The sequence below is a fragment of the Engystomops pustulosus genome, chromosome 4 (assembly GCF_040894005.1).
Source record: "Engystomops pustulosus chromosome 4, aEngPut4.maternal, whole genome shotgun sequence".
In the NCBI taxonomy this organism is placed as follows: Eukaryota; Metazoa; Chordata; class Amphibia; order Anura; family Leptodactylidae; genus Engystomops; species Engystomops pustulosus.
In genome coordinates, this window is record NC_092414.1 from 136,473,397 (window position 1) to 136,487,866 (window position 14,470).

At 41.9% G+C, this 14,470-nt stretch overlaps 2 protein-coding genes across 4 annotated transcripts in view; both read right to left on the bottom strand.

Annotated features, from left to right (window-relative positions):
- Window positions 1–14,470, bottom strand: part of SND1 (staphylococcal nuclease and tudor domain containing 1) — a 402,857-nt gene that overhangs the window by 330,898 nt on the left and 57,489 nt on the right. The window lies entirely within an intron of this gene.
- On the bottom strand, window positions 9,767–13,142 carry LOC140127185 (uncharacterized). Of its 2 annotated transcripts, XM_072147567.1 has the most exons (3): window positions 10,894–13,142; window positions 10,512–10,607; window positions 10,245–10,433 (listed from the first exon to the last, which is right to left on the bottom strand). In XM_072147567.1, exons 1-3 carry the CDS (start codon window positions 13,005–13,007, stop codon window positions 10,382–10,384), a joined length of 2,262 nt encoding a protein of 753 aa, XP_072003668.1. In that variant the 5' UTR covers window positions 13,008–13,142; the 3' UTR covers window positions 10,245–10,381. The 2 variants fall into 2 exon arrangements, with proteins under 2 accessions (XP_072003667.1, XP_072003668.1); XM_072147566.1 differs by having other exon boundaries at window positions 9,767–10,433; window positions 10,512–13,142.

Below are 14,470 nucleotides of genomic sequence, written 5' to 3' on the forward strand. Positions count from 1 at the left end.
GGTTAAAAAAAAAATATTAATTTTGCAGTCTTCTGGCGCTAATAACTTTTTTATACTTAGGTTTACGGAGCTGTGGGTGGTACCAATTTTTTCGACTTTTGATGACATTTATAATGCTACCATTTTTTAGGACTGTACGACCTTTGTCATTTTAAAAATTATTTTTAAAAAAAATTCTATAAAAAGTGATCAAAGGGCATTTTCAACTGTGGGCACTATTTTCCTTTATGGGGTTAAACACAGTGCAAACCCGTTATTATATTTTGATTGATCAGGAATTTTCTGACTCTGGGATACCTTATGTGTTTATGATTTTTACTGTTTATTTATATTAGTTCTAGGGAAAGGGGGGAGATTTGAATTTTTAGTTTTTTTCATAATAACTTTTTTTTAAATTTTTTTATTTTTACTATTTTTCAGACTAGGGTACTTTAACCTGAGGTTGTCTGATCGCTCCCATCATATACTGCCATACTACTGTTATACATGTTATAGCAGAACATGTCAGATTCATGTGTAGCTGATGTCTGTCTCACACGTGTTTGGGAGGACACCGCATGTCAGCAGGTAAAGCAAAAGACCTAGCAATGCTTTACTATAGATTACACACAGACATAAGCAGGGAGAGGGGTAACGGGTGTGCCATCACTTTCTCATGGTGACCATCCTCATTTACATAAATAAAATCTGATTTCAGAATGATTAATGTATGAATTATCTAGATAAAGGTTGGGATGGAATCCATGTGAGCTGGTAGTAGGGACAGGCCTAGTGACAGACCTGATGACAGGTGTCCTTTAATATACTGGAAAGTACAACAAGGTTTACATGGTTTTCTATGGGTTAACTGTAAAGCGCAAAATGTCCTTTTTTTTGCTGTACTGTATAAGCCAGCTGGCCCCCAACAAAGCACACGTAAAAGGGTTTAGAAGTTGCAGTGAAGTGGTAGAAGGACTTATTCTTGTATACTTATACTTTAGTTATATGAACAAAGTTTCTAATACTATGCAATGTGGTACACCACTTTATAAAACATTTATAACAACACTTTAGAAGGTTATGTGCAGACACTACAAGTAAAGGCTGTACAAAGAAAAGTCTTTATCATGACAAACGGTAACAAAGGAGACTGATCTGAAAAGCCCCGGACAGTGCTGTGTAATCTGTGTGCGCCATTTAAATAAAGGAATTATTATTAAAATAAAGAAAAATAAAATAAAGAAAAAAAAATGGATGTCACTGGCTGGTGTCTCAATGTCCCTGCTCTGTAACAGTGGATGCCTACTTTGGTACCTGAAGCCCAACCATTACATACTCTAGGGCAGTGGTTCTCAACCTTTCTAATGCTGTGACCCCGCAATACAGTTCCTCATGCTGTGGTGACCCCAAACCATGCAACTCGCAGTAAAAACACAGTAAAATTGCGGCTCCGATAGCTTTAGGCGACCCCCGGTTTTGGTCGTTCGACCCCCGCTGGGGTCCCGACCCACAGGTTGAGAACCACTGCTCTCATGACTGGGAAGAATAAAGCCACACAGGAGAGTTATTCTATGTTCAAGTCAATTGTGAACACTGCATCTCCGTGGTCCAATGCCAATTCTGCACAACGGTCACACAGGCCAGTGGACCTTCTTTCTTATAGTGAATGCAAACAATCACTCCATTTTATATCTTGTGCTGATGGTGGTATATACATATTTCTATATATATTTCAAAGACCACAAAAAAAAAAAAAAAAAATTTAAAAAAAATCACTGCTGCCATTTTCCAGCTTTCTGTAGATTTCAATTCTGGAACTTCCACAACAACCTAGGAAACCAGCACCCTACATATACATAGAAATATATTTCATTTTACAGCAGTTTTTTTTTTTTGTTTTTTTTTTTAAATACTCGACTGTTGGAAAAGGGGAAGTTTGGGATTATTCCATTTTCATTCCAGTAGACCAGTCATCTTCAGATCAGTTACTAGTAGAAGATGAGGCTGTGAAAGGTCAGGGCTTACTCATGCATGCAAAAACCGATGAGTATTGCAGTTTAAGCAATGCGACAGAGGGATTTTGTATTCCGGGGTTTTATAAAATGCTGAATTAACTTCTAGGTGATGGGGTGACAAGTGTTTAAGGTCATTTCTAAACTAGAACAAATCAGCCAAACATTCCAGATTGCGACACCCAGAATAGGGAGTATTCAATCTAACAAAATGCAAGGGTTGTGCCAGAGATTATAAATGTTCCTTTACAGGAAGCCAAAATGTGGTAATAAAGAAAGATGGCTTATTTGCAATCCAAAAAAAAAAAAAAATACCAGTAAATAAAATAAATCAGGTCTAGAAGAATACCTAGAGGATTTCTTCTGCTTTAAATTTTCTATTTTGCAATTAACAGTGGATTAAACAGTTCAGGATCTTACACTATGCTGATTATTTTGTATATGGTTTCATGCAATAAAGTAGCAAAGCTATGTACAATGTAGTTAAGAGTTCAGGCCTGTGCCCACAGGCCTTAAGTGGGTTGTCTAAAGGTTGAAATACATGGCTGCTGCCTTTCAGGAACAGCTCCTCTCCTGACCATTGGTGGCATGTGGTATTGCTGAGCTTCAATACCAGCACATACCATGACAGGTGCATTGCTGTTTGTGGAGATACAAAATAAAATGCCTGTGACAATTCTGACAGCAACTGGAAAAAGTCTGTTTGAATTTGTGCCATGCTTTTGAAGCCGAGTGGGACAGAGTGCAACCTTTGCATTGCAATTTACAGACTGATGCATGGAGTGCCGTCGCAGGAAGTGTGGTCACAGTGAGGGTGCAAAAGTAATGGGTTTCCCTGTAAAACAAGAGCAGCAAATTGTAATCATGATTACGGTTTGGTGCTGCTGTTTTGCAAAGAAATGGGGAGTCCTTGCCTCATATCACTATGATCCATAGAGTCCTGTCCCCAACACAGTATTCAATCAAACTAGGACACTGTACAGTTTGCGATACACAGATTGACCACAGTAGTCTGAAAATGCCCTAGCAAAAAATATAAAACACGTGACCAGAGATAGGAAACACTCCACAGAGAAAAGTGTGAGTGTAGAAGGAGCTAAAGGTTGTTGAAATGATAATTCTTTAAAATATATTGACAAGAAAAGCTTAGTAGCTTTTATTTCACAACAGGTACTTGGTCCCATATGGTGTTTCTTATACAAAAGGTGTTTATAGCACACATACAGCATAAAAACCACAACCACCATTTAGTGGCAAGGACTTCCATTGTGTAATTAAACGTCAGGGGTGCATTTTAACACATGTGCCGGTATCTGGCTCAGCATTACAAATGCATGCAGTACACGGAAACTAACTATATAAATGCAAATCAGTACATGAAGCCTATTTCTTTGAAAATCCTGCATGCCTTTTGATGACACAAGTCGTGCTCCTGTGAAATATGCTTTGAACTAATTTTACACTGCAAAATCTTGCATATTTGGATGCATGAAATAACTGGTTCTTTAGGGGGATCATTTAATGGGCGATTATGGAAATAGGCAATTTAATAATTTTTTTAACCCCTCTAGTGCCTGATTGGACAGATTTGTATAGCTCAGCAATAGTTTTTTGTTTCCTAAGGCCTTTAGTTGTGGAACACTTAAATTATAGGGATAAGTGTTTAAGTGCCACAATAGCATACATTAAACCATCACTACACTCTTTTAGGGATGCCTGGTAATTGACAGGTAGAAAGTAGAGCTCAAAGCCCATTTGGTTCTTTTATGGAAAAAACAAAAGAAACAGAAAGACAGCAATTAACAAGAATCAATGTTCACAGCAGAAGTATATAAATTAGAGAAAGCAAAGGGTTCATGTTACACCAATTCTATATTTATCAGTGTGAGCAACTACTGAGAGCCAGGTGCACAAGTAACCTACAAGTTTTGTACACGCACACAAATGGTTGAGATTGAAGTTACTAAAGAAGGGGGGGGGGGACACACCACACAAAAGAGATGGATTTGCCCATACATGCGAATATGGTTGAGCCACCACAAAGGGTTTTAAAGGTAACCTGTCACCAGAGGGGTGTTCTAGTAGTGCTGAGGTTCCTACAGACACAGTAGATATTTTGTAAAATGGTTTTACCTTCTACTTGGATTTAAATAAGATGAAATAAAAGTTAAAACATACCAGCTCCTCCCTCCTGCCGTTCGCGGACTGCAGCAAGCAAAGTTTGCTTGACCAGTCAGCAGCCAATACTTGCCATGCACAAAGAGCAGCGTAAAAGGGGGGGGGGGGGGGGGGAGGGGCTGGCTTTGAAATTGAATAAGGAAGATCAGCTAGAGGAGGAGAAGGGAAGGGAGGAGGTGGGACGCTTGTTTTGAATTCGCATGTGGAGGATGAGGAGCGATTACCTTAACCGGTTAAGGACCGGGCCCTTTCCTGTTTTTTCATGTCCATTTTTCACTCCCCACCTTCAAAAATCTATAACTTTTTTATTTTTACACGTAAAGAGCTGTGTGACGGCTTGTTTTCTGCGTAACAAATTGCACTTCATAGTGATGGTATTGAATATTCCATACCATGTACTCGGAAGCGGGAAAAAAATTCCAAATGCAATGAAAATGGTGAAAACACGCATTTGCGCCATATTCTTGTGGGCTTAGATATTACGTCTTTCATTGAGCGCCCCAAATGACAAGTCTACTTTATTCTTTGGGTCGGTACGATTAAGGGGATACCAAATTTGTATAGGTTTTATAATGTTTTCATACATTTACAAAAATTAAAACCTCCTGTACAAAAATATTTTTTTTTATTTTGCCAACTTCTGGCGCTAATAACTTTTTTATACTATGGTGTACGGAGCTGTGGGTGGTGTCATTTTTTGCGAAATTTGATAATATGTTCAATGATATCATTTTTAGGACTGTACGACCTTTTGATCACTTTTTATAGATTTTTTTAGATTTTTCAAAATGGCAAAAAAGTGCCATTTTCGACTTTGGGCGCTATTTTCCGTTACGGGGTTAAACGCATTGAAAAACCGTTATCATATTTTGATAGATCGGGCATTTTCGGACGCGTCGATACCTGATGTGTTTATGATTTTTACTGTTTATTTATATTTATGTCAGTTCTAGGGAAAGGGGGGTGATTTGAAATTTTAGGTTTTTTTATTATAATTTTTTTTTTTAAACTTTTTTTTATTTTTATTTATACTATTTTTCAGACTCCCTAGGGTACTTTAACCCTAGGTTGTCTGATCGATCCTACTACAGTATATGGGGATTTTCTTCCTCATTCATTACAATGTGCTATCAGCACATTATAATGAAGGGGTTAAAACGAAATAGCCTCGGGTCTTCAGAAGACCCGAGGCTACCATGGAGACGGATCGCCCGATGACGTCACGGGGAGCGGCGATCCCAGGTAAGATGGCGGTCGCCCATGCGCCACCATCTGAGGCTGCCGGCAGCTTTGCCGGCAGCCCACGCTGTGAAAACACCCGCGATCGGTGCTAGCACCGATCGCGGATGTTACCGGTAAGCCTTTGCTGCAATATGCAGCAAAGACTTACCGGCTATGAAGAGGGCTCAGTGCGTGAGCCCTCTTCATGCAGCGCGACGCGACCGCCGCCGTGAATACACGGCAGGAGGTCGCGAACCGGTTAAATGGAGGTGACTGTGTGGACCACACACATCCCCGGGACCTGAAGCTGAAAGCTGGCAGGGAGCAAGGTCAATTTTCATCTAAATCAATTTCATTAACCATTATACATTATGTTTTACCATGCCTGTGGGAACATGGGCACTACTAAAAACAGCCCTTTGGCGACACATTCAATTTAAAGTTTTATTAGCATCAATTTGCATAAGTTCTCCAGGGATATACAACTTTAAAACATTTACTCATGCCGTTACCCTTAGCAACTATTTTGTTGCATTTCCTGAATGGATTCCAAATTGCAATATCCCTCCAATCTAGTAAGAATTTGCTGATACATGTTAGCATAGTGCTTGTAAACTACTTATTGTATTGCATTAAATGATTAAATGCATTAAAAGATTAGTAGAAGAATCACAGGAAAATTGGGATCCCATGTCAAATTCATTCCAAAAGGTGAGAAAGGCAGTGGACTATACCCAGTTACAAATGGTATATTTAATCTAAAACCTTTAACCTAGTATGAATTATTTTCAGAATAAATCTTTATAAGGGCAAGATCAGAACTTCAAATACTTTGCTTTCCATTACTGAGCCTAGGTTCAAAAGGAGTTTCTCAACCCCGACTGCACAGTAGGTCTAGTACTTTCCAAGACCATAGTCCCATTTAAAGTTTGAAAATCTGAGAAGATATATAGTTAGCGATTTACCAAATTATTATATGCGATTCCCCCGTTGAAAACAAACCGAACGATGCCTACTTTTGCTTGTCCTTTTCTTTCCAAAGTTACGGCATTTTCTTTTCTGAAAGAGTTTCACAAAAATCTCTCACAAGAGGTGAAGTAGGCGGAAACTAATTTCTGTCAGTCTACGCCCTCAGGCTGAGACCAGCTAGCTTGTCCACACATCCCATGATGCCTTGTGTTCTCTCAAAGGAATTTAGCATTGGATCCATTTAGTTTCCCACAGGTAAATGCAATGAACACTGCACAATGCACATACAGCATGTAAATGGTGACAGCCTGGCAGCTTCCATCACATGGAGGAGCAGGGAACATGTAATAAGTAGTGAGCACGAAGGGTTAATCGCTTATCTGCACAGAGCTGATATTGCCGATGACAAAGTAGGGAAAGTGAACAGCATAAGGGGAGAGAGAAAGAAGGTTCTGTAAGATCACAGACTGGAATAGAGGGACTGATAGGGAGCAGGGGAGATCTTGTACCTCAGTATTTTGTGCAGGAGACATCTGCATTCACAGTCTTGGACACATCCAGCTCTGCTGCATTTACTGTCACATGACCTCCTCCCCTGTGAGCAGGGAGCAGCAACCACTCCCCTCCCATGAAACAAAGTATAAACAAAGTACGGATTCATAGGGCTTATCAGCAGAGGGAGAGGAGGCAGCCATTGCAGCACTGGGATATAGGTAACAAAGATAATACAAAAAGCTGTTTTATCCAAGAGCTATTGATCTGTGGAAAACTGTACAGTTACTCTTTAATTGATTGGGGTGAAGCTATTTTGCCCATTTTTTGCCAGATACAGAGAAACCAACCCCAACCCCTAACCCTCAAAAGCTGTAGGCTTGTTTTTAGTGGCACACTATTCTGAACGCAATGCTTAAATATAGACTCCTTTTAACACTTTTAACCTAAGTAGTTTTTATAGTGTTTGAGAGCATGACAAAGGTTCATCACACCCAGGATATTGTGCATGGAATTCCAGCTTCCCCGCTCAATATCAGCACCAATACTGTAGCAATTACAATGTTGGCTTTGCTGCATATTTTAATATGTTGTTTGGAGTCCCATCCCAAGGAACGGGTTTGGTCTGTAAAGCATGGCCCTGCAGTCTACGATTTGCAGACTAAATTCAGCAAGTGTGTAGCTGGCCTACAACTGCACAGCACCAGGCTTGTACTTTTGGATCATTCAATATGTGATCAGAAAAAGGACCCATTATTTCCTGCCACAATAACCATATTAATTCTCTGTATTTTACCTGACTTGATCAAGCTAGAAACTAACCAAAAGTGTATATATTATAAAAGGTAGTCCCTGGGTTAAGTAAAGGATAGTTTCTGTGGGTTTGTTTTTAAGTTGAATTTGTATTCAAGTCTGAACTGTATATTTTATAGTTGTAACTCCATACAAATTTTTAGTCTGACTACTGGATTTTAAAATATGTTGGGTTGTCATAAGAACTAGGATTAACAATAAAGCTTAATTGCAGACACCTTTGTGACTGTTATTGCTGCTTACTGTAGACCAATGCTGAAGTACAGTCAATTACTAACATTCAGAGGGCCGTTTATAACTAGGGGTTGTCCAAGTTGGGTGTTCTTCAGTAGGGGGCCATATGTATGTATGTATGTATGTATGTATGTATGTATGTATGTATGTATGTATGTCGTGTCAGATTTTGAGAGAGGTATTTTGCGGTTACTGCAATTCCGCCGTTAAGAAATGACAAGAGAAACACATTCAAGGTCTGCTTTAATCACTTAAAATGTTAATGGAAATTCTCCATAAATATTTACTCCGTCAGGGCTTCCCCAACATTTAACAAATCTAATGTGTGTGTTGAATCAAAGCGAGAAGATTTTACATTGTTATTGGAAGCAGCAGATCATTCTTTTATATATGAGACTTTAGTGGTGTGTAGCAATTTTACATAGTGGCTGGGGATGAATTTGTCAAGCCAATTATTCTTTAGGACTCACTAAGACTGTATTTCAAATTACTACTTGACCTATTCACATTGGGAGCAGGTGTTTTAGAGGCCTTTTGATATGTTAGAAAAGAACCTCCATTTCCAAATAAAAATGACAATTATTCAGTTCTTGCATACACATTCACTAGATTAAAATCAGCAGGCACACCCCTCAAATTGCACTATTGATCATTAGTAAAAGGGGTTAATGTAGACTTTTCATTACACAGAAGTAGGACTACAGTTCAAAACAACAATTTTGGAGAGCTGCGAGCCTTCGCGCATGTTCCATATGCAAATGCTTATACTGACATGGCTACTTCATTGAATGTTTCCAGTGAACACTGCTATATTTCCCTGCAACGTAGTAAAAGGAAAGATCAGCACCAACTATAACTGGATCAGTCGAAAGATAATTTAGGCACGCCCCCTCATTGATATTTCTTCACGTTGCCGCAGCCGGTGAGGTCACCAGGCTGTCCACTAACCTCTCTTGCGCAGCTGCGCAAAAAAACACACACACAGGACTTTGTCGCGACTTTGCACCAGAGAAGGAGGACTGCGGAGGAACCACATGTGGTGGCTCACGGGCATGAGCGAGAGTAGGATGGATGAGTGGGGATTACCCACTTCCCCAAAGACAGAAAAAGCGGGAGGGGAAGGGAGGAGGTTGTATGTGGGGTATTAATGGAATAGTAGGAGGGGGGGGGGGAAAGACTCCCCTAATAACTTCTTTCTTCGTTTCGTAACCTTATGACTAGGTCACATATTGGAAAAGGGATTTAAGGTGGTGGGTTGAATTAAGAATCAGGGAGGGTCTAAGCATCTTCTCCGGATTCCTTTCTCAGGTATCCCTGGTTTTAATATTTTGAATCAGACCTATGCAAAACACACCTAAGTTTCATGTAGTCCCTAGGTTTCCTACGGTCAGAAGCGCTAAATTCTTCCAATCTAGCTAGTTGAGAGATTTTATTGATCCATTGTTTTATGGAGGGGGGGGGGGGGGCTTGTGTGTTTCCAGATTATTGGTAGAAGGGATTTGTCCATCAGTAGCAGGAGGTGGAAAAAGCTTACCAGGTTGATTTTTGGGGTGTGAACTCTGGCTGATATTTAGGAAGAGAAGTTTAGGAGTGATGTAAAAGGGGCCTTTGGGCAGATTCTAAAGATTATGCAATCCATTTTGGACCAAAAAAGGTTTTATTTTTTCACACTCCCACCATATAAGAGAATATGATCCAATGTCTGAGTCACATCTCCACCAGGTGTCTGGGATGTCACTGTTGAACTTTTGTAGGGTGCAGGGTGTTTTGTACCATCTCAATGTGGGTTTGAAGTTTGTTCCTTGCATGGTGACATATACCGTATTCTTAAAACCAGCTGGCCCATCAAAATTGTGAATTAGATTACTCACCGGTAATTCTATTTCCGTTAGTCCACCATGACGGCCCAACCTGGAGGATGCCCCTTGACCTCTGCAGGGACAGGAAGAAGAGAGGTTAAATGCTCCCCCCCTTGCATCCTCCCGCCAGTGATTACAAAATAACCATGCTGAGGAAGATACAACCAGATTTATTTAGTATGTTTGCTCCACATACAAAGGAAAATTATCTGGAAATAACAACACAAAGAAAGGAATAAATCCATCTGGGAGGGAAAATATATAGGCCGTCATGGTGGACTAACGGAAATAGAATTACCGGTGAGTAATCTAATTCACAATTTCCGCTTCGTCCCCCATGACGGCCCAACCTGGAGACTTACAAAATTAGTAAGCTTTTTTAGGGAGGGATTACAGCCTGTAACACCTTGCGTCCAAATGATAGGTCTTTTGACAAGTGCAAGTCCAGCCTATAATGCTTGGAGAATGTCGTGGATGAAGACCACGTTGCAGCTCTGCAAATCTGATCTAGTGACGCTCCTCTTCTTTCCGCCCAAGAAGTGGACATAGCCCTGGTCGAGTGAGCTCGGATTCCTGCTGGTATCGGGCTTTTCTGTAGGTCGTAACATGAGGCAATTGCCAGTCTCAGCCATCTTGCAATAGTCGCCTTCGACGCCTTCCTCCCCTTATTTTTCCCCTGAAATTGGATGAAAAGGTTAGAGTCAATACGCCAGGCTTCTGTAATCTGTAGGTATTTTAGGACAGAACGTCTTACATCCAAAGAACTCCATTCGCGTTCTCTTGCCGAAGAAGGGTTCTCACAGAAGGAGGGCAGGATAATCTCCTGATTCCTATGAAAATCGGAAACCACCTTGGGAACAAAATTTGGATCCAACATCAAAACAATTCTATCATCTAGAATTTTCATGTAGGGTTCCCTAATTGATATAGCCTGAAGTTCACCTAACCTTCTAGCAGAAGTGATGGCTATCAGGAAAACTGTCTTAAGTGTCAGGTTTTTAACACTGGAGGAATCAATAGGTTCAAATGGTTCCTTCATTAAGGCATTCAAAACTAGAGTTAAGTCCCATGCTGATGATTTTTTGACAGTCTGAGGCTTTAACCTAGAGGCAGCTTTAATAAATCTCTTGACCCACCTGTGCTCGATGAGAGGCTGGTCGAAGAAGACACTAAGCGCCGACACCTGGACCTTCAGGGTGCTGGTAGACAAACCCAACTCCAAACCCTTCTGAAGAAATTCAAGCACCTGCAAAATATTAAGGTTAGCTTGGGAAGGTGGACTGTCCTTACAGAAGGAACAGAACCTCTTCCATATCTTATGATAGATGGCAAAGGTGACTGGTTTTCTACTTGCCTTCAGGGTCTTGATGACTTCAGATGAGAGTCCCTGAGAGCTTAAGAAGCTGGATTCAGGATCCAGGCAGACAGCTGTAATTTCCCTGGGTTTGGATGATGGATTGGACCCTGATGTAGAAGGTCCTCTGATGGCGGAAGAATGACTGGATTCTCTGGTGACATCTTCTTCAAGAGTGGGTACCAGCTTTTCTTCGGCCAGTTCGGGCAGATGAAGATGGCTCTGGTATTTTCCTGAAATATTTTCCTCAGGACCCTGGCGATCAGGGGAATTGGGGGGAAGGCGTAGACTAGTGGAATGTCCCAGGAGTGAGAGAAGGCGTCCAGCCGTTCCCTGTTCTCCCCTTTTTCCAGAGAAAAATAATGCAGGCATTTGGTATTCTCCCTTGTTGCGAACAAGTCCACTAGAGGATAGCCCCACAAAGATGTTAGCCCCTGGAAGATCTCCTCCTTGAGGCTCCACTCGTTTGGTAGGATCTTTCTTCTGCTTAGAAAGTCTGCCCTTGAATTCTCCGTGCCCTTTAGATGAGTGGCAGAAATTGACAGAGTGTGTTGTTCTGCCCACGAAAATATTTTCCGAGCTAGGGTACTCAGGAGAGGAGACCTGGTTCCTCCTTGTCTTTTTATGTAGGAGACCGTAGTTGTATTGTCTGATAGAATTAGGAGGTGTTGGTGGGCAAGAAGAGGAGTATTCGCGCTGAGTGCTTCCCATACTGCTTGCAACTCTCGGAAATTTGAGGATCTTCTTGTAACCTCCTCTGTCCAGGTACCCTGGGAAAATTGCTGAGGCATCACTGCCCCCCAGCCCCTCTGGCTCGCGTCTGTCTGGATTGGGATGTAAGGGCTGTTTGACCAGAAGATCCCTTTCCTCAGATTTCCGTCTTCCAACCACCATAGCAGGTCCTCCTTGACGGCAGGTGGGATTGGGATTTTCCTGTCCAGATCCTCCTGTTTTCTGTTCCAGGATCTTAAGATCCATCCCTGGAGTATTCTGGAATGGGCCTGACACCAGGCTACCGAGGAGATGCAGGCTGTTAGGGAGCCCAGAATCTTCATAGCTTCTCTGATAGAGATCACTGACTTTCTCCTGAACCTTGTTATCAGATCCTTGATGTGGTCTCCCTTGTCCTGTGGAAGGAACGACATTTGGTAAACTGAGTTCAGGTTTACACCCAGGAATTTCCTCACAGTAGCTGGGGAAAGTTCTGACTTCTGGTAGTTTACTATCCATCCCAGTCTTTTTAAGGTTTCTAGGGTGAGATCTCTGGAGAAGAGTAAGCTCCCCCTGTCTTGGCCAACAATAAGCAGGTCGTCTAGGTACGGGACGATCAGTACGTCCTGTAGTCTGAGAGACGCCACCACCTCTGCCATCACCTTTGTAAAGGTCCTTGGTGCAGAAGATATTCCGAAGGGGAGTGCACAGAATTGAAAGTGTAGTGTAGCACCCTCTGGAGACAAGACAGAAAACCTTAAAAACCTTTGTGAGAAATGGTGTATAGGGATGTGATAATATGCATCCTTTAAGTCTATAGTGCACATTAATGCATCTTGGTGAATAATGTGTGTGGCTGATCTTACCGACTCCATCCTGAATTTCCGGTAGATGATGAACTCGTTGAGACCTCTCAGGTTGATGATTAGTCGGTTTGTGCCATTCGGTTTCTTTACCAAAAAAAGAGAAGAGTAAAAACCGGATTTCTCTTGATCCTGTGGAACAGGTATAATCACTCCAGAAGACAAAAGAGAAGCTACTTCTTGCCATATTAAGCTGTGGGATGTAAGTGACATGGAAGGTGAAGGTGGCATATATTTCGTAGGGGGAAGTCTGAGGAATTCGATGTTGTAACCATGCAGTAATATATCTAAGACCCAGGGATTTGAAGTGACCTTTGTCCATTCTCCTCTGAATCTTAGCAACCTTCCCCCTACTATGGCATCATTGTTTTTTGTTTCTATTAGGGTCTGTTGGGGTGGAGAACAGAAACCCTCTCCCTTTACCTCCTTTCGGGTAGCTCCAGCGTCCCCTTTTCCCTTTATCCTTGTAGGAATCCTTTTTGAAGTCCCGAAAGGGCTGCTTCTTAGGTAACGATCTCTCAGGGAAGCCCTTTTTCTTATCTGATGCTCTCTCAAGTATAGCATCCAACTCTGGGCCAAACACAAACTCCCCTGAGAAGGGAAGACTGCACAGCTTTGCCTTGGATCTGATGTCCCCGTTCCACTGTTTTAGCCACAGCGCCCGTCGGGTAGAGTTAGTAAGTGCTCCCTCCTTTGAAGCGAAGCGAATTCCCTCGGCGGCAGAATCTGCGAGGAAGGCTGTTGCAGATTTCAGCAAAGGAAAGTTCTCCAAGATAGTTGATCTCGGAGTCCCCTCCTTGATGTGGGATTCCAACTCATTCAGCCAGTACAGCAAGTTCCTTGCGACTGAGGTGGAAGCTAAGTTAGTTTTCAGACTGAGCATGGAGGTCTCCCAGGCCTTTCTCAACAGGGAGTCAGACTTCCTGTCCATAGGGTCCTTTAATTGGGCCGCGTCCTCAAAAGGAAGGTCAGTCTTCTTTACTATTTTGGTAACTTGCACATCCATCTTTGGACAAGTGTCCCATACTTTAGACTCCTCGGGCTCGAAAACAAGTCTCTTTTTAAAGTTTTTGGACACGATAACCCTTTTTTCTGGCTCTTGCCACTCCTCAGAAACCAGCTCCTTTAACGTGTCATTCAGGGGAAACACCCTCTGGCGTTTTGCCTTCAGTCCCCCAAATAGTTCCTCCTCTTTAGATCTAGGGGGAAGAATCTCCTCGATTTCCAAGGTCTGTCTAATTGCTTTTAAGAGACCATCGAGTTCCTCAAACTGAAACAGATGACGTGAATCTTCTGTTTTTTGTGAATCCGTAGGATCATCATCTTCTACGTATGAGCAAGAGGGAGCTTCAGAATCATCCCCCCCTTCAGATATAGAAGAATCCGGCTCCACTCTAGGTTTCTTACTCGGGGGAGGCCTGGACGTAGCAGCGGCCACTGAAGAGCTTATTTTCTCCTCGATAAACCCCTTTAATTCATCTAAGAATGATGTCTTTTCCTCTCTCATAAAATTGTCGATGCAAGACTTGCAAATCGGCTTTTTGTATGAGTCGGACATAGAGTGGGCACACATGTTACACTTTCTAAGCCGGCTTTTCTCGGGTTTTTCAGACCTGCTCGTCTTATCCCCTTTATCCTCCTTGCCTTTCACTTTAGACCCATGGTCTTTCTCCTGAAAGGGCAAGCGGAGGATAATAAATGACCCACTATTTTACACACAGTAAAAAACCCAAACCTGCACAAGAATCCCACTTACAGAAACCGGAGGATGCAGGAGGGTAGGGT

What these genes read in the sequence shown, in the direction of transcription:
- LOC140127185 (XM_072147566.1), bottom strand. Translation starts at nt 13,007, where the DNA reads ATGGACAAAGGTCACTTCAAATCCCTGGGTCTTAGATATATTACTGCA. An exon ending in GCGAATGGAGTTCTTTGGAT is followed by an intron (nt 10,434 to 10,511) that starts GTAAGACGTTCT and finishes ATCCAATTTCAG; the next exon opens with GGGAAAAATAAGGGGAGGAA.